Below are 19,848 nucleotides of genomic sequence, written 5' to 3'. Positions count from 1 at the left end.
CACCAGGACACGTCTGTCCAATGCAAGCTGAATAAGGGGTAAAGCTAGCGTTTCGAAAACACGCGTCCAAACGCGGGGTAACAGTGCACTCCGTCGGAGCGCACTGTACTGTATCGACCTGTTAGGGAACAGCCACTGCTATTAATTGCATCAGTAGCATGGGATCTTCTTAGTGTTTGGGTAATTGCCAGGTTCTTGTGGCCTGGTTTTTGGCCTCTGTTGGAAACAGGATGCTGGGCTTGATGGACCCTTGGTCTGACCCAGCATGGCAATTTCTTATGTTCCCTAAGAAGCACCCCCTTTCCTTTCTGATATATAAGTTAAGTATCCCGTGTCTCTGTCTCTCTCTACCAGGAAAGGGACCCTTCTTCTGAACAACATCTTGTCCATTATCCCAGCTCTCATGATGGGGATCAGTGAGGTGGGGCATTCCTTTGAGATCATCATCGTAGCTCGATTCCTCATTGGGATATGTGCAGGTGACAGTGAGAAGAGAGATTCTCTGGTGCAAGCCTCACCTCTCCTCCTCTCTCCTCATCTCCTTCTTCCCTTTCCTCTCCATATGGTGCCCATATATACTGCTATCAGCCTCCCCTTACAATGAATCCTTTCTCTTCCCTCTTCCTCTAGGCTTGTCTTCCAGTGTGGTGCCCATGTATCTGGGAGAGATGTCACCCAGGAATCTACGGGGAGCAATAGGGGTGGCACCTCAACTATTAATCACTATTGGCATCCTCATGGCTCAGATTTTTGGAATTAGGAGCATCCTAGGGAACCACAAAGGTAAGGACAAAACACCTATGCACATAAGAATACAGGAAGCACTCTAAGAGTGAGTGAGATACCAGCAGAAAGAAATATATATTTGGTACTGCATGTGTGCAGAGCAGGACTTAATTTGGGGAGAAAATGCTGGGAATGGCATTCCACCCCTTCTTTTCAGACTTAAGAGAGAGCACCAGGGATGTTCTACTCCAGCCCCTCACATCCAAGCAGCCTGCAGGGAAGAGGGAGGTAAATCAGAAGGAGTAAGCAGAGAAAAGAACAGCCATACGGCTTCCTAATTTAGCCTTTCCCCTCCTGTTCTGCAAGGAACAGGAATGGAGGGTGTGAACCTGCAGCAGACACTGAAGTTAGGGATATGCATTCGCTTGTCCATTAGTTTCTAATGAATGGACAAATGAGTGCACAAAACGAATGGGGTGCACTTATCTAGATGCCCATAGACATAAATGCATTCCATTCGTTTTGTGTGCCTGGCATCCATTCGTTACATACATGCTTAGTAGCGAAATGAATGCAACAAATGGATGAACAAATGCATATCTCTAATTTCAAATAGTGGTTGAATTAGCACAAGTTTGATACTTGTGAGCAATAATGCCAATAATCAAGGATTCAGTTCTGGCTACTATGCTATTGTTAAAATATTTCAAGCTTGTGCTTTTTTTTTCTGTTACCCAGGGCTTAATTTCTAAAGAACAACCTAGAACAGATTTTTGGCATCTTTTTCACAGGAGCTGATGGTGTAAATCAGTTCTGGTGGGAAAAGGACACAGCTGGAGACTGAGCACTAGTGGGAGTTGGGGGTGGTGTATCACTAGAGTAAAGAGGAGGAGGAGGGTTTTTGGGAGAGAGAGAATTCACACCCAATGCTGGCCCCACAGCCTGGACCCTGGGTGACATAAAGGCTGACCCTCTTTTCCTCATGAAGAAAAAATGAGTTGGTACTGCCCTTGTATAGGTCACCTGGGAGACCCCAGTGCTCACTTTTGGAGGCTGCACCTTCACAAGCCCGTGGAGAGGATGGAAGTGGCTCAGAGAAGCGCTACTGAAGTGGGATAAGGCCTGCAACACAAACTCTACAAAGAGAAGCTTACGGAACTCAAAGATACGCCTCGGAGGAAAGATATTACAGAAGGAGCAAATATTTAGCAGGCTTCAAGAAAGTACAAGAAGGTGATCTTTTCCATAAAAAGGAAATTCAAGGACAAGGAGTCCTGATCGAAACTTGCAGGCAGGAAGGTTCGGAGGAAGCATGGAGAGGGGGGAGATGTCTGGAACAGCCTAGCACAGAGGTGCTGGGGAGCAGACCCGGGCCAAAACTGAAGCCTTCTTGGGACTCACAAAGGAGAACGGTAGGAAGGAGGCTGCAGAATTGCAAACAATCCAGCCTTGGCTTTCTGGAGAAGCAAAGAGAGAGCGATAAAGAGATCAGGAAAGCACCAGTTAGTGTTAGTGATACTGCAGGCTGGGACCCAGCAAGCTGCAACTCTACAAAAACCAACTGATCATTCATGGCCAGGAATGGACCAGCCAGGCCACAGAGAGATTGCCGGATTGATATTTGGCCAACAGCCTTATTAGTTTTGTAACTGCTTAGATTAGTAGATAGCTTGGTGGTAACATTTTGGGATTGGGGGATGAGTATTGGATTAAGTCTGGGAACTTGTGCTGAACCCGAAGACAGTAGACAAGACAAACGGGCCGATTCAGTAAAAACGCAGGAGAGCGGACGAACGCCCACTCTCCCGGCGTGCGCAGTTCAGTATGTAAATTAGGTGGTGCGGTAGAAACGGGCAAAAGGAGGCGCTAGGGACACTAGAGCGTCCCTAGCGCCTCCTTTTGGCCCGGAGTGGCGGCTGTCAGCGGGTTTGACAGCCGACGCTCAATTTTGCCGGTGTCGGTTCTCAAACCCGCTGACAGCCACGGGCTCGGAAACCAGACGCCGGCAAAATTGAGCGTCCAGTTTTCAGCCCGACAGCCGCGGGCCAAATTCAAAATTTTTTTTATTTTTATTTTTTTACTTTTTACAGCCTTCGGGACCTCAGACATAATATCGCTATGATATTAAGTCGGAGGGTACCCAGAAAAGCAGTTTTTACTGCTTTTCTGTGCACTTTCCCGGTGCCGGCAGAAACTAGCGCCTACCTTTGGGTCAGCACTAATTTCTGAAAGTAAAATGTGCGGCTTGGCTGCACATTTTACTTTCTGTATCGCGCGGGCATAACTAATAGGGCCATCAACATGCATTTGAATTTGCATGTTGAGGGCACTATTAGGTGCCGCGGGTTGGACTTGCGTTTTCGGCTCCTTACTGAATAAGGGGTAAGGGAAAACGTGCGTCCAAGGGCAGGGTAAGAGTGCGCTCCGTTGGAGCTCACTGTACTGTATCGGCGTGAAAGTGACTTGGATAAGGAGCAATATCCTGCAAGCTGCTGCAGCTCGCAATGGGGAACTATCCTTAGCAGTGCGGACAATTATCTCCTGTGTTCCTGTGTTAGGCTGGCCAGTGCTGCAGCTAGAAATGGGGAGTTATCCTTAGCAGTGCGGACAATTATCTCCTGTGTTCCCGTGTTAGGCTGGCCAGTGCTGCAGCTCGCAATGGGAAGCTATCCTTAGCAGTGCGGACAATTATCTCCTGTGTTCCCGTGTTAGGCTGGCCAGTGCTGCAGCTAGCAATGGGGAGCTATCCTTAGCAGTGCGGACAATTATCTCCTGTGTTCCCGTGTTAGGCTGGCCAGTGCTGCAGCTAGAAATGGGGAGTTATCCTTAGCAGTGCGGACAATTATCTCCTGTGTTCCCGTGTTAGGCTGGCCAGTGCTGCAGCTCGCAATGGGGAGCTATCCTTAGCAGTGCGGACAATTATCTCCTGTGTTCCCGTGTTAGGCTGGCCAGTGCTGCAGCTAGCAATGGGGAGCTATCCTTAGCAGTGCGGACAATTATCTCCTGTGTTCCCGTGTTAGGCTGGCCAGTGCTGCAGCTAGCAATGGGGAGCTATCCTTAGCAGTGCGGACAATTATCTCCTGTGTTCCCGTGTTAGGCTGGCCAGTGCTGCAGCTAGCAATGGGGAGCTATCCTTAGCAGTGCGGACAATTATCTCCTGTGTTCCCGTGTTAGGCTGGCCAGTGCTGCAGCTAGCAATGGGGAGCTATCCTTAGCAGTGCGGACAATTATCTCCTGTGTTCCCGTGTTAGGCTGGCCAGTGCTGCAGCTAGCAATGGGGAGCTATCCTTAGCAGTGCGGACAATTATCTCCTGTTGTTCCCGTGTTAGGCTGGCCAGTGCTGCAGCTAGCAATGGGGAGCTATCCTTAGCAGTGCGGACAATTATCTCCTGTGTTCCCGTGTTAGGCTGGCCAGTGCTGCAGCTAGCAATGGGGAGCTATCCTTAGCAGTGCGGACAATTATCTCCTGTGTTCCCGTGTTAGGCTGGCCAGTGCTGCAGCTAGAAATGGGGAGCTATCCTTAGCAGTGCGGACAATTATCTCCTGTGTTCCCGTGTTAGGCTGGCCAGTGCTGCAGCTAGAAATGGGGAGTTATCCTTAGCAGTGCGGACAATTATCTCCTGTGTTCCCGTGTTAGGCTGGCCAGTGCTGCAGCTAGCAATGGGGAGCTATCCTTAGCAGTGCGGACAATTATCTCCTGTGTTCCCGTGTTAGGCTGGCCAGTGCTGCAGCTAGCAATGGGGAGCTATCCTTAGCAGTGCGGACAATTATCTCCTGTGTTCCCGTGTTAGGCTGGCCAGTGCTGCAGCTCGCAATGGGGAGCTATCCTTAGCAGTGCGGACAATTATCTCCTGTGTTCCCGTGTTAGGCTGGCCAGTGCTGCTGGCAGTGACGGGGATTCCTGCTGTCCTGCAGCTCGTCTTCCTGCCCTTCTTCCCTGAGAGCCCCAGGTACTGCCTCATCCAGAAAGGAGATGTAGAAAAGGCCAGAGAAGGTAAGAATGTCTCTCTCTCACCCCCTCCGCCCTTCACTCCCTGCCCTGCTTGCAGACCTCTTCCTTCCTCCCCTTGCAGGTTTGAAGCGACTGAGAGGTTGCGAGGAGGTAGAGGAAGAGATTGAAGAAATGCGGCTGGAGGACCAGTCAGAAAAGGCCGAAGGTCAACTGGCAGTGCTAAACCTTTGCTCCTTCCGACCCCTGCGCTGGCAGCTTATCTCAGTCATCGCCATGAACATGGGGCAGCAGCTGTCTGGCATTAATGCGGTGAGAGGGCCCAGGCTCCTCGTCCCCTCTCCTCCTGCTCACCAGCCCTTTCTTTGTCTGTGCCCTGAGTGACAGAGGTTTGTATGATTGCAGGTCTATTATTACGCGGACAGCATGTACTCCTCGGCAGGTGTGGAGGAAACCTCCGTGCAGTATGTCACCGTGGGAACAGGCGCCGTGAACGTGGCGATGACCTTCCTGGCGGTATTCTCTCCTCCTCGCTGCAATGTCCTGAGAATGTTTTGTGCCTGACAGTCTGCCAGATGTTTGCTGACACCTGTTTTACCCTGGCCTTTTTGTACAGGGCAGCCTGCAGAGCCTGAGCTCCTGGCCGGCAGGATGAAATTATTTCTTTCTTTATTCTTTTTTGTTTTGTTTTTGCTCACTCTTAGTACAGTTGCTGACACCTGGCCGCCCTGCGCATGGAGAATGAATGTTGGGTGATGCTGCCTGTGCAGTGTGTAACTGCCGTGTGTATGTGCACTTTCCTACAGGAGGTAAACATGTTGACCCTCATAAAATGACCTTTGAATGTTCAACGCTGTTTGCTTTGGGGTAAGGGGCAGCAGTTACGTAGAGGCAGGGAAAGAAAGCATTATCATTTCGTTTTGCGATTACATAAGAACATAAGAAGCTGCCATACTGGGTCAGACCAAGGGTCCATCAAGCCCAGCATCCTGTTCCCAACAGAGGCCAAACCAGGCCACAAGAACCTGGCAATTACCCAAACACTAAGAAGATCCCATGCTACTTATGCAATTAATAGCAGTGGCTATTCCCTAAGTAAACTTGATTAATAGCAGGTAATGGACTTCTCCTCCAAGAACTTATCCAAACCTTTTTTGAACCCAGCTACACTAACTGCACTAACCACATCCTCTGGTAACAAATTCCAGAGCTTTATTGTGCGTTGAGTGAAAAAGAATTTTCTCCGATTAGTCTTAAATGTGCTACTTGCTAACTTCATGGAGTGATTCCTAGTCCTTCTACTAGGGTATGTACTTTTGTAGCTGTGGTGTGTTGCTAGCAGATCCCCTTCATGTACTGTGCTTCTACAGGTCATGTAAGAGCCTTACCCATGTTCTCTCCTCACCAGGCCCTCATTGTGGATGCTTTGGGTCGAAGAATTCTTCTCTTGACTGGATTTGGCATCTGCTGTCTTTCCTGTGCTGTACTAACAGTGGCCCTCAAGTTTCAGGTCTGTATCTGCTACACTCTGACCCGGAGTCGTAGTGGGGTTTTGGGAGGCGGGGTGGAAGGGGGCAGATAGTAAAACACTCCTCGGCAGGCTGCGTTGTGGAGAAAAGCTTGTGCTTTCTCTCTGTAGAAGATGACATTACCGGAACTCCTGGTTTTGTGCTGTCAAAATGCCAGGAACATCTTTTGACTTACAAGCTACATCCTTGTTTCTTGGTTGTTTAGGAATAATGCAATAGAGAGAAATGGAGGAGTCAGTTGACTCTCTCTGCACATGTTTCAAACATTTGTATTCAGATATTTTTATTGAACGCACAAGAAGTTTTGTTAACAATTTCCATTTTATTTTATTTATTTATTTATTTATTTAAGAACATAAGGCTTGCATTCTGGGTCAAACCAAGGACCCAGGGTCCATCAAGCCCAACATCCTGTTTCTTATATAGATCTCTATCGTATCTTCCCTCAGCCGTCTCTTCTCCAAGCTGAACAGCCCTAACCTCTTCAGCCTTTCCTCATAGGGGAGCTGTTTCCATTCCCTTTATCATTTTGATCGCCCTTCTCTGTACCTTCTCCATCGCAATTATATCCTTTTTGAGATGCGGTGTCCAGAATTGTACACAGTATTCAAGGTGCGGTCTTACCATGGAGCGATATAGAGGCATTATGACATTTTCCGTTTTATTCACCATTCCCTTCCTAATAATTCCTAACATTCTGTTTGCTTTTTTGACTGCCGCAGCACACTGAGCAGACGATTTTAAAGTATTATCCACTATGATGCCTAGATCTTTTTCTTGGGTGGTAGCACCTAATATGGAACCTAACATTATGTAACTACAGCAAGGGTTATTTTTCCCTATGTGCATCACCTTGCACCTTGTATCATCTGCAAATTTGATAACCTCACTTGTCGTATTCCTTTCCAGATCATTTATAAATATATTGAAAAGCACCGGTCCAAGTACAGATCCCTGAGGCACTCCACTGTTTACCCTTTTCCACTGAGAAAATTGACCATTTAATCCTACTCTCTGTTTCCTGTCTTTTAACCAGTTTGTAATCCACGAAAGGACATCGCCACCTATCCCATGACTTTTTAGTTTTCTTAGAAGCCTCTCATGATGACCTTTGACAAACGCCTTCTGAAAATCCAAATATACTGCATCTACCGGTTCACCTTTATCCACATGTTTATTAGCCCCTTCAAAAAAATGAAGCTGATTTGTTAGGCAAGACTTATGTTATATGTAAACCGATGGGATGTTCACAACGGCTGTCGGTATATAAAACTGTTAAATAAATAAAATAAATAAAATAAAGACTTCCCTTGGGTAAAGCCATGTTGACTGTGTCCCATTAAACCATGTCTTTCTATATGCTCTGTGATTTTGATCTTTAGAATAATTTCCACTATTTTTCCCAGCACTGAAGACAGGCTCACTGGGCTATAGTTTCCAGGATCGCCCCTGGAGCCCTTTTTAAATATTGGGGTTACATTGCCCACCCTCCAGTCTTCAGGTACAATGGATGATTTTAATGATAGGTTACAAATTTTAATTAATAGATCTGTAATTTAATTTTTTAGTTCTTTCAGAACCCTGAGGTGTATACCATCTGGTCTAGGTGATCTGCTACTCTTTAGTTTGTCAATCTGGCCTACTAAATCTTCTAGGTTCACAGTGATTTGGTTCAGTTTATCTGACTCATCACCCCTGAAAACCATCTCTGGAATTGCTATCTTCGCAACACCCTCATTAGTAAACACAGAAGCAAAGAATTCATTGAAATTACTCATTATTACTGTGCTGCTGATTTTGTTAGCATTTCATTGTCTGTTATTTCATTCTGGCCAGGTGGTTGGCAATACACCCCCATTACTATTTTATTCCCTTTTTCACCTGGAATTTCTATCCATAAAGATTCAACATTGCAATTTGTTTCCTGCAGAACATTTTATCCTGTTTGAATCAATGCTCTCTTTAACATACAGTGCCAGCCCTCCAAGAATTTGATCCATCGTATCATTTTGATATATTTGTAGCCTGGTGTGTCAATGTCCCATTGGTTATTATCCTTCCACCAGGTCTCTGAGTCACCAATTATATCTCCCTCTTCATCCAGTGCTATGCACTCTAACTCTCCCATCTTATTTTTTAGACTTCTAGCATTTGTATACAGACATTTCAAAGTATGTTTTTTGTTTGTATTAACAACCTATTTATTAGTTAACAGGGTTATTTAGAGTCTTCCTGCTCTGTCTGCTCTTTATTTAAAGGCACCTGGGTTACTTTAGTATTATTTATTGGAACTTCATTGCTTTCCTGTTAGACACCTCCCAAGGGAGTGTTTAATAAAAATGCAAATAAAGCATAAGAAAGAAAAATAGTAAATAAATAACCAAAAGTAAATAAGTAGGAAAGCTAAGAAGAGCTTGGTCACTAGCACCCCCAAGCTCACCTGCTACAGATACCAGCCTGGCCTCTAATCCACAGCCTTTTAACCCTTTGGAGGAGGATGCTAATCTATTGTACAAGAGAATGTATCTAATCATACAACAAAAATAAAGTTAAACTTGCAGTGCCTAGGACATAAGTCTATTGTATGTTTCAGTTGCATCATCAAACCTAGATGATTTGCAAGAATTCAGATGCTAATAGCTCGTTGTAGCCTCTATAGAGAACCCAAAAGCCCTGGATTAATCAGGCAAAACTCAGCAATGGGATCTTGGAGAATGTAATGGGCTACACTCCTGAAATAAGATCAGCCGGGCCATCTGTTCTTCCTGTGTTAGAAATGGCAGCAGCTGGTGGGGCTGGAGCGTAGGCTCCGTCCATCCCAGCATGGACATTCGATAGTCCGGTAAAGTCTAACCTCTGATTGAATTCCACAGACCACCATATCCTGGATGCCGTACCTCAGCATCGTCTGTGTCATCATCTTCGTCATTGGACACGCAATTGGGCCCAGTAAGTACGCAAGAGCTCAACTTGGTATCCAGGAAAATTTAGGGCAGTGGGGAGGGCATGGGTAGGGGATTCAGAAGATCACACGTAGGAGTTGGGTGGGGCTGAGGCTGAGATTTTATTTATTTATTTATTATTTAGATTCTTACTTTCTGCTTTTCGGCACTTCAAAGTGTACATCAAAGCAGATTACATTCAGGTACTGTAGGTATTTCCCTAGCTCCACAGAGCTTACAATCTAATGTTGTACCCGAGGCAATGGATGTGCTGTGACCTGCGATGTGACTGTGCAGTGAGTGAGGTTACCCCCAGCTCCAAGCACTGGCATAATCCCCTGAGTTCAGCATAAGGCACTGGATCATCCTGGTGGCACGGGGGAGGCTCATCCAGTGTTAGAGATGCTGTGGAGGCAGCGTTCACGGCCCCTGGGAGGAGGGAGATCCAGTAATTGTGCAATGGTGAATGTCACAGGTGCTAGACAGATCCCCAAGAGCAGATCTATTTCCTGTTACTCCCAGGGCTAGTGATGTCTTTCTTAAATCTACCTGACCAATAATGATTTATGGATTTGTCATCCAGGAACTTGTTCAAACCTGTCTTAAACTCCGCTATGCTTGTCGCCTTGACCACGTCCTCTGGCAACAGCTTGATGTGCGTTGAATGAAAAGAACTTCCTATGATCCGTTGTGAGTCTGTTGGTTGTTAGTTTCATGGAGTGTCCTCTTGTTTTAGTGGTATTTGAAAGGGTAAATAATCGTCCTTTCCACCCCACTCAACATGTTATAAACTTCCATCCTATCCCCTCTCAGCCGTCTCTTTTCCAAGCTCTAACCTGCGTTAGCAGAGATGCTCCATCCCCGTTGTCATTTTAGTCGCCTTCCTCTGCACCTTTTCCAGTTCTGTTCTGTCTTTCTTGAGATGGGGGCGACCAGGACTGCAGGCAGTACCCGAGGTGCCCTCTCACCATGGCTCGGTACAGGGCAGTATATTTTCTGTTTTGTTCTTGAGATGGGGGCGACCAGGACTGCAGGCAGTACCCGAGGTGCCCTCTCACCATGGCTCGGTACAGGGCAGTATATTTTCTGTTTTATTCTTGAGATGGGGGCGACCAGGACTGCAGGCAGTACCCGAGGTGCCCTCTCACCATGGCTCGGTACAGGGCAGTATATTTTCTGGTTTATTCTTGAGATGGGGGCGACCAGGACTGCAGGCAGTACCCGAGGTGCCCTCTCACCATGGCTCGGTACAGGGCAGTATATTTTCTGTTTTATTCTTGAGATGGGGGCGACCAGGACTGCAGGCAGTACCCGAGGTGCCCTCTCACCATGGCTCGGTACAGGGCAGTATATTTTCTGTTTTATTCTTGAGATGGGGGCGACCAGGACTGCACGCGGTACCCGAGGTGCCCTCTCACCATGGCTCGGTACAGGGCAGTATATTTTCTGTTTTATTCTTGAGATGGGGGCGACCAGGACTGCAGGCAGTACCCGAGGTGCCCTCTCACCATGGCTCGGTACAGGGCAGTATATTTTCTGGTTTATTCTTGAGATGGGGGTGACCAGGACTGCAGGCAGTACCCGAGGTGCCCTCTCACCATGGCTCGGTACAGGGCAGTATATTTTCTGTTTTATTCTTGAGATGGGGGCGACCAGGACTGCAGGCAGTACCCGAGGTGCCCTCTCACCATGGCTCGGTACAGGGCAGTATATTTTCTGTTTTATTCTTGAGATGGGGCGACCAGGACTGCAGGCAGTACCCGAGGTGCCCTCTCACCATGGCTCGGTACAGGGCAGTATATTTTCTGGTTTATTCTTGAGATGGGGCGACCAGGACTGCAGGCAGTACCCGAGGTGCCCTCTCACCATGGCTCGGTACAGGGCAGTATATTTTCTGGTTTATTCTTGAGATGGGGGCGACCAGGACTGCAGGCAGTACCCAAGGTGCCCTCTCACCATGGCTCGGTACAGGGCAGTATATTTTCTGTTTTATTCTTGAGATGGGGGCGACCAGGACTGCAGGCAGTACCCGAGGTGCACGCGCAATATGATTTTCTCCATTTCATTCTCCATTCCTTTTTGGAACGTTCTGTTTGCCTTTTGACTGTCACTGCTCATTGAGCTGAGGATTTCAAAGTATTGTCCACAAGAACCCTGGGTGGTGACCCCTACCGTGGAGCCCAGCATCGTGTCCCTGTAGTTGGGATTATTTTTCCCTACGTGCATCACTTTAGACGGGATAGACGTTTATAAAACCTTGGGTGGGGTGGAACGGGTAATCAAGTTGTGACTTCAGCCCTTTCCCACAGGCCTGCCTGTCTCCTTAACATCTATATTGCTACGTTGGGATTGCTGTAGTTTATCTATGTCGATGACATTCATTTTTTACTCTGGGAGATACTGGAGATGTTTTCCCCTTAGCTCTGTTTGGACTTTCTATGTCCCCATTTAGTGTTCATAAGAAGAAGCTTTTGTGGATAGGTGAGCAGGCTCCGGCATTAACTAAAGAGAATAGTGTGCTGCCAGTACAAAACGACGGGGACCTTCTCCAGGCGGTGCTCGATTCCAGCTTCACACTCAAGTTGCATATTACGAAGTTAGCCAGAACTGCTTTAGATAAGCCGAAGTTCCTAAACCCATTAAGATGCACACTTTCTAAGGATGTATTGTGTCCAGTACTTCAGTCCCCTGTTTTACACCATTTAGATGATTGTAATAAGCAGTTCTGGTTCCTAGGGCCATCAGGTTAGTCGCTGCTCTGGGATATCTTTATCACATTACCCCAGTCTCGGTGGCTTCCAGAACTTGCTATATGGGGAATATACCCGCTCTGTGGCACACTGCGTTCAGCAGCTCTTATATGCTAGCTGTCCAATCAGCAAACCAGGATGAAGGTGCCTGACCCTTTCCAATGGTTTCCTGGCTGAGGTTAGGAGTTTGTTAACCCAGCATGAATGAAACGCTTCCTTATCATGTAAGCGTGGGCTATCGGAATACCTTTGTACACTATGTAGGTTGATTATTGTTGTTCACACTAAACAGTTTTATTGAATATAGCAGAATATGAAACTTTTTAATAAATAAATACTAGAACAAGGGGACTCTCCATGAAACTGACCAGCAGACTCACAACAGGTCACAGAAAGTGCCTTTCCCTTCAGGGCACAATCAGGCTCTGGAATCTGTTGCCAGAGGACGTGGTTGAGGCAACGGGCAGGGCGGGGTTTAAATGAGATTTGGGCAAGTTCCTGGAGGAAAAGTCCATAGCACCCGCTTAGCCAGGTAGAGTAAAGAAAGCTACGGCTACCCCTGGGAGTGAGTAACAGGAAATAGATCTGCTGTTTGGGATCTGCCGGGTACTTGTGACCCAGACTGACCACTGTTGGAGACAAGACGCTGAGCTTGATGGACCTTTCTCGGACCCTAGCACGGCACTTACCTTCTTATGTATTTGTCCATATTAAGCTGCATCTGCCATCCAGATGTCCAATCTCGTAGTCATGCAAGTTCCAACAACTTTAAATAATGTTGTGTCATCTGCAAATTTGATCACATCACTCATCGCTCCCAATGAATGTTAAATAGCGCCGGTCCCAGTACCTGTGGCACTCCACTAATGACCTTTCTCCATTTGAAAATCTGACCACTTAGTTCTACCCTCCTGTTTCCTGTCTTATATCCACTTATCAATAAAACACTGCCTCCTATCCCAGGACTTTGTAATTTCATGGGAAACTTTGTCCAACGCCTTCTGAAAATCCAAATTCCCTTCCCATCCTTTTCTCATTATCCTGTTTACAGGCTTTCAGATATCTCACACAAAGAGGCAAGCAAAGGGAGCTTTAATGAGAGGTCCAACATCACACAGGAAGGGAGTGAGCGAGTTAACTTGATGGGGTTTCTGGTGCTATAGAAATCAGGACAATAGTGTCAAGCCATGGGCAGACAGTGCCTTGCTGAAGCACTACTAATAACGACCTCCCTTCCTAGGTCCCATTCCATATGTGGTGACCACAGAAATGTTCCGTCAGTCCTCAAGGCCTGCGGCATTCATGGTGGCAGGATCGGTGCACTGGCTGTCCAACTTCACAGTGGGACTCATCTTCCCCTACCTGGAGGTGAGCATGATGGGTACTCTGTAATGCTTCCTACTCTGTCTGTGGGGGGGTGTGACGGGAACCCCAGAGCTCACCTTCCTCTGTCTGTGGGAGGGTGTGACGGATACCCCAGAGCTCACCTTCCTCTGTCTGTGGGAGGGTGTGACGGATACCCCAGAGCTCACCTTCCTCTGTCTGTGGGTGGGAGTGACGGGTACCCCAGAGCTCACCTTCCTCTGTCTGTGGGAGGGTGTGACGGATACCCCAGAGCTCACCTTCCTCTGTCTGTGGGTGGGAGTGACAGGTACCCCAGAGCTCACCTTCCTCTGTCTGTGGGAGGGTGTGACGGATACCCCAGAGCTCACCTTCCTCTGTCTGTGGGAGGGTGTGACGGATACCCCAGAGCTCACCTTCCTCTGTCTGTGGGGGGGGGGGGGGTGTGTGACGGGAACCCCAGAGCTCACATTCCTCTGTCTGTGGGTGGGAGTGACGGGTACCCCAGAGCTCACCTTCCTCTGTCTGTGGGGGTGTGTGACGGATACCCCAGAGCTCACCTTCCTCTGTCTGTGGGAGGGTGTGACGGGTACCCCAGAGCTCACCTTCCTCTGTCTGTGGGAGGGTGTGACGGATACCCCAGAGCTCACCTTCCTCTGTCTGTGGGAGGGTGTGACGGGTACCCCAGAGCTCACCTTCCTCTGTCTGTGGGAGGGAGTGACGGGTACCCCAGAGCTCACCTTCCTCTGTCTGTGGGAGGGTGTGACGGATACCCCAGAGCTCACCTTCCTCTGTCTGTGGGTGGGAGTGACAGGTACCCCAGAGCTCACCTTCCTCTGTCTGTGGGAGGGTGTGACGGATACCCCAGAGCTCACCTTCCTCTGTCTGTGGGAGGGTGTGACGGATACCCCAGAGCTCACCTTCCTCTGTCTGTGGGAGGGTGTGACGGATACCCCAGAGCACACCTTCCTCTGTCTGTGGGAGGGAGTGACGGGTACCCCAGAGCTCACCTTCCTCTGTCTGTGGGAGGGTGTGACGGGTACCCCAGAGCTCACCTTCCTCTGTCTGTGGGGGGGAGTGACGGGTACCCCAGAGCTCACCTTCCTCTGTCTGTGGGGGGGGGGGGGGTGTGACGGGAACCCCAGAGCTCACCTTCCTCTGTCTGTGGGTGGGAGTGACGGGTACCCCAGAGCTCACCTTCCTCTGTCTGTGGGGGGGGGGGGGGGTGTGACGGATACCCCAGAGCTCACCTTCCTTTGTCTGTGGGAGGGTGTGACGGGTACCCCAGAGCTCACCTTCCTCTGTCTGTGGGAGGGTGTGACGGATACCCCAGAGCTCACCTTCCTCTGTCTGTGGGAGGGTGTGATGGGTACCCCAGAGCTCACCTTCCTCTGTCTGTGGGAGGGAGTGACGCGTACCCCAGAGCTCACCTTCCTCTGTCTGTGGGAGGGTGTGACGGATACCCCAGAGCTCACCTTCCTCTGTCTGTGGGTGGGAGTGACGGGTACCCCAGAGCTCACCTTCCTCTGTCTGTGGGAGGGTGTGACGGATACCCCAGAGCTCACCTTCCTCTGTCTGTGGGAGGGTGTGACGGATACCCCAGAGCTCACCTTCCTCTGTCTGTGGGGGGGGGGGGGGGGTGACGGGAACCCCAGAGCTCACCTTCCTCTGTCTGTGGGAGGGAGTGACGGGTACCCCAGAGCTCACCTTCCCACTCCCCCAGGGCCCTCATTATAGTGACTGCTCTCACTCTGCCTATGCTCCCGTTATAGTCTCTGCTCTCACTCCCTCTGTGCTCTCATTGTAGTCTCCACTCTCTCTCCCCCTGTACTCTTGTTGTAGACTCTTTTCTCTCTTCCCCTGTGCTCTTTTTGTAGTTTCTGCTCTCACTCGCCTGGTGTTCTCATTACAATCTCTGCTCTGTCTCCCCCTGGGCTTTCGTTCTAATCTCTGCTCTCATGCTCCCTGAGCTTTCATTGTAATCTCTACTCTCACTCCCCCTGTGCTCTCGTTGTCTCTGCTCTCACGTCCTCTGTGCTCTTTTTGTAGTTACCACTTTCACTCCCCCTGTATTCTCGTTGTTGTCTCTGCTCTCACTCCCCCTGTGCTCTCGTTGTAGTCACTGCTTTTACTCCCCCTGTGCTCTCATTGTTGTCTCTGCTCTCACTCCCCCTGTGCTCACGTTGTTGTCTCTTCTCTCACTCTCCCTGTACTCTCGTTGTAGTCACCACTTTCACTACACCTGTACTCTCGTTATTGACTCTGCTCTTATGTTCTTATGTTCTTATGTTCTCACTCTCCCTGTGCTCTCACTGTAGTCACCGCTTTCACTCCCCCTGTACTCTCGTTGTAGTCACCGCTTTCACTCCCCCTGTATTCTCGTTATTGTCTCTACTCTCACTCCCCCTGTGCTTTCGTTGTTGTCTCTGCTCTCACGCCCTCTGTGCTCTCGTTGTAGTCACCGTTTTCACTCCCCCGTACTCTCATTGTAGTCACTTTTACTCCCCCTGTACTCTCGTTGTCTCTGCTCTCACTCCCCCTAAGCTCTGTTGTTGTCTCTGCTCTCACTCCCCCTGTACTCTCGTTGTTATCTCTGCTCTCACTTCCCCTGTGTTTTGTTGTTGTCTCTGCTCTCACTCCCCCTATGCTTGGTTGTTGCTGTCTCTGCTCTTACTCTCCCTGTACTCTCGTTGTTGTCTCTGCTCTCACTCCCCCTGTGCTTTGTTGTTGTCTCTGCTCTCACTCCCCCTGTACTCTCGTTGTTGTTTCTGCTCTCATTCCCCCTGTACTTTGTTGTTGCCTCTGTTTTCCCTCCCCCTGTGCTTTGTTGTTGTTGCTGTCTCTGCTCTTACTCTCCCTGTACTCTCGTTGTTGTCTCTGCTCTCACTCCCCCTGTGCTTTGTTGTTGTCTCTGCTCTCACTCCCCCTGTACTCTCGTTGTTGTTTCTGCTCTCATTCCCCCTGTACTTTGTTGTTGCCTCTGTTTTCCCTCCCCCTGTGCTTTGTTGTTGTTGTTGTCTCTGCTCTCACTACCCCTGTGCTTTGTTGTTGTTGTTGTCTCTGCTCTCACTCCTCCTGTGCTCTCGTTGTTATCTCTGCTCTCACTTCCCGTGCTTTGTTGTTGTCTCTGCTCTCACTACCCCTGTAGTCTCGTTGTTGTCTCTGCTCTCACTCCCCCTGTGCTTTGTTGTTGTTGTCTCTGCTCTCACTCCCCCTGTACTCACGTTGCTGTCTCTGCTCTCACTCCCCCTGTGCTTTGTTGTTGTCTCTGCTCTCACTCCCCCTGTACTCTCGTTGTTGTCTCTGCTCTCATTCCCCCTGTACTTTGTTGTTGTTGTCTCTGCTCTCACTCCCCCTGTACTCTCGTTGCTGTCTCTGCTTTCACTCCCCCTGTGCTTTGTTGTTGTCTCTGCTCTCACTCCCCCTGTACTCTTGTTGTTGTTTCTGCTCTCACGCCCCCTGTACTTTGTTGTTGTCTCTGCTCTCACTCCCCCGTGCTTTGTTGTTGTTGTTGTCTCTGCTCTCATTCCCCCTGTGCTCTCGTTGTTGTCTCTGCTCTCACTCCCCCTGTACTGTCGTTGTTGTCTCTGCTCTCTTCCCGTGCTTTGTTGTTGTCTCTGCTCTCACTACCCCTGTGCTTTGTTGTTGTTTCTGCTCTCACTACCCCTGTAGTCTCGTTGTTGTCTCTGCTCTCACTCCCCCTGTGCTTTGTTGTTGTTATCTCTGCTCTCACTACCCCTGTACTCTCGTTGTTGTCTCTGCTCTCACTATCCCTGTGCTCTCGTTGTTGTTGTCTCTGTTCTCACTAGCCCTGTGCTCTCGTTATTGTTGTCTCTGCTCTCACTCCCCCTGTGCTTTGTTGTTGTTGTCTCTGCTCTCACCCCCCCCCCGTACTCTCGTTATTGTCTCTGCTCTCACTACCCCTGTGCTCTCGTTGTTGTTGTCTCTGCTCTCACTCCCCCTGTGCTTTGTTGTTGTCTCTGCTCTCACTCCCCCTCTTCTTTGTTGTTGTTGTCTCTGCTCTCACTCCCCCTCTGCTTTGTTGTAGTCACCGCTCTTGCTCTCTTACTCTCCTTTTGCAGAAAGGACTTGGACCTTTCAGTTTCGTTATCTTCGGGGCTATTTGCCTGGTGACATTACTGTACATCTACTTCATAGTCCCTGAGACAAAGAACAAGACTTTCCTAGAGGTCAGTGAGATGATGGCCAAGAAGAACAGGCAGGAAGTTCCCTCAGACTCAAAGGAAATTCACAATCTAAACCCTGCCCTCCACATCTTGGCAGAGAAGGAGGCTATGGCTATCACCAAACTTTAACCCAGTATGCAAAGCAGAACACGTGGAAAGCTCAGACTGGACCAAACCTCCAAGTGATGTGTATTTAGACTGACAGCTTAATCAATTTTTGTATTTAGTAAATTCTTTGCAATTAATAAATACTTGTTTTAATTCAGAAGGGGAACGCGAGTGCCTGATCACTTTTAATCCAGCATCTATAGCACTTTCCCAGTGCTGTTACTGCTTCTACAACAGGAGTCAGGAAAGGGTCACTATGGGAAAGAAGTGGCTGTCATCAAGCAGGAGAGGGATCTAGGTGAGCTCCTTCTGAACAAACAATTGGGAAGTTGATAGTATACTTGTGCACATAAGGGTGTGTATCAGTAGAAGGAAGCGCACCTCTGCACAGATCTCTGGTGCAGTTCTGGACACTCATCTACCAAAGGACACAACAGCACAGAGTCTTGGTCAGATTGTAAGCTCCATGTGCCCGCAGGTGGGTGTGAAGGGATACTCTGACCTCATCTTCCTCTATCTGCAGAGGGGTGTGAGAGATGCCTGCAGCTCACTTTCTTCTATCTGCAGGTGGGTGTGAAGGGGTACTCTGACCTTATCTTCCTCTATCTGCAGGGGGGTGTGAGAGATGACTGCAGCTCACTTTCTTCTATCTGCAGGTGGGTGTGAAGGGGTACTCTGACCTTATCTTCCTCTATCTGCAGGGGGGTGTGAGAGATGACTGCAGCTCACTTTCTTCTATCTGCAGGTGGGTGTGAAGGGGTACTCTGACCTTATCTTCCTCTATCTGCAGGGGGGTGTGAGAGATGACTGCAGCTCACTTTCTTCTATCTGCAGGTGGGTGTGAAGGGGTACTCTGACCTTATCTTCCTCTATCTGCAGGGGGGTGTGAGAGATGCCTGCAGCTCACTTTCTTCTATCTGCAGGTGGGTGTGAAGGGACACTCTGACCTTATCTTCCTCTATCTGCAGGGGGGTGTGAGAGATGCTTGCAGCTCACTTTCTTCTATCTGCAGGTGGGTGTGAAGGGTCACTCTGACCTTATCGTCCTCTATCTGCAGGGGGGTGTGAAGGGATACTCTGACCTTATATTCCTCTATCTGCAGGGGGGTGTGAAGGGATACTCTGACCTTATCTTCCTCTATCTGCAGGGGGGTGTGAGAGATACCTGCAGCTCACTTTCTTCTATCTGCAGGTGGGTGTGAAGGGACACTCTGACCTTATCTTCCTCTATCTGCAGGGGGGTGTGAAGGGATACTCTGACCTTATCTTCCTCTATCTGCAGAGGGGTGTGAAGGGATACTCTGACCTTATCTTCCTCTATCTGCAGGGGGGTGTGAGAGATACCTGCAGCTCACTTTCTTCTATCTGCAGGTGGGTGTGAAGGGACACTCTGACCTTATCTTCCTCTATCTGCAGAGGGGTGTGAGAGATGCCTGCAGCTCACTTTCTTCTATCTGCAGGGGGGTGTGAAGGGATACTCTGACCTTATATTCCTCTATCTGCAGGGGGGTGTGAAGGGATACTCTGACCTTATCTTCTTCTATCTGCAGAGGGGTGTGAAGGGATACTCTGACCTTATCTTCCTCTATCTGCAGGGGGGTGTGAGAGATACCTGCAGCTCACTTTCTTCTATCTACAGGTGGGTGTGAAGGGACACTCTGACCTTATCTTCCTCTATCTGCAGGGGGGTGTGAAGGGATACTCTGACCTTATCTTCCTCTATCTGCAGAGGGGTGTGAAGGGATACTCTGACCTTATCTTCCTCTATCTGCAGGGGGGTGTGAGAGATACCTGCAGCTCACTTTCTTCTATCTGCAGGTGGGTGTGAAGGGACACTCGGACCTTATCTTCCTCTATCTGCAGAGGGGTGTGAGAGATACCCATATATATAGAAATGACGGCAGAAGACCAAACGGTCCATCCAGTCTGCCCAGTAAGCTCTCACTTTTTTTTTATCCCCCATACTTATCTGTTTCTCTTGTCCCTTGTAAGTGACGTTTTGTTCTATTTCCCTTCCAACCCGCCATCCCTTCCACCCCTGCCATCGATGTAGTTAGCAGCGCTGGAGCTGCATCTAAGTGAAGCATCAGTGCTTGAGCTGCATCTAAGTGAAGTATCTAACTAATTGGTTAGGGGTAGTAACCGCCGTCATAGCAAGCTACCCCCACGCATGTTTATCCAGCCTGTGCAACTCAGTCCTTATTGGATGTTGTCCGAATATAAATCATCTTTACTTCATTCCCCCTGCCGTTGAAGCAGAGATCTTTTCATCATTCCCCCTGCCGTTGAAGCAGCTCACTTTCTTCTGTCTGCAGGT

At 48.9% G+C, this 19,848-nt stretch overlaps 1 protein-coding gene across 4 annotated transcripts in view; it reads left to right on the top strand.

Annotated features, from left to right (window-relative positions):
* Positions 1-17,655, top strand: part of SLC2A5 (solute carrier family 2 member 5) — a 54,547-nt gene extending 36,892 nt beyond the window's left edge. For 2 of the 4 annotated variants that reach the window (XM_029578917.1, XM_029578915.1), the window contains exons 3-11: positions 355-479; positions 631-783; positions 4,595-4,720; positions 4,800-4,987; positions 5,081-5,191; positions 6,084-6,185; positions 9,078-9,153; positions 13,137-13,264; positions 17,320-17,654. In XM_029578917.1, the coding sequence (XP_029434777.1) occupies positions 355-479; positions 631-783; positions 4,595-4,720; positions 4,800-4,987; positions 5,081-5,191; positions 6,084-6,185; positions 9,078-9,153; positions 13,137-13,264; positions 17,320-17,553 (1,243 nt within the window). In that variant the 3' untranslated portion in view covers positions 17,554-17,654. Of the gene's footprint in view, positions 1-354; positions 480-630; positions 784-4,594; positions 4,721-4,799; positions 4,988-5,080; positions 5,192-6,083; positions 6,186-9,077; positions 9,154-13,136; positions 13,265-17,319 lie in introns of all 4 variants that reach the window. The other 2 variants (XM_029578914.1, XM_029578918.1) reach the window with 2 other exon arrangements.
* Positions 17,656-19,848: the final 2,193 nt, after the last annotated feature.

The sequence above is a fragment of the Rhinatrema bivittatum genome, chromosome 15 (genome assembly GCF_901001135.1).
Source record: "Rhinatrema bivittatum chromosome 15, aRhiBiv1.1, whole genome shotgun sequence".
In the NCBI taxonomy this organism is placed as follows: domain Eukaryota; kingdom Metazoa; phylum Chordata; class Amphibia; order Gymnophiona; family Rhinatrematidae; genus Rhinatrema; species Rhinatrema bivittatum.
This window is presented reverse-complemented; position numbering and strand designations above follow the sequence as displayed.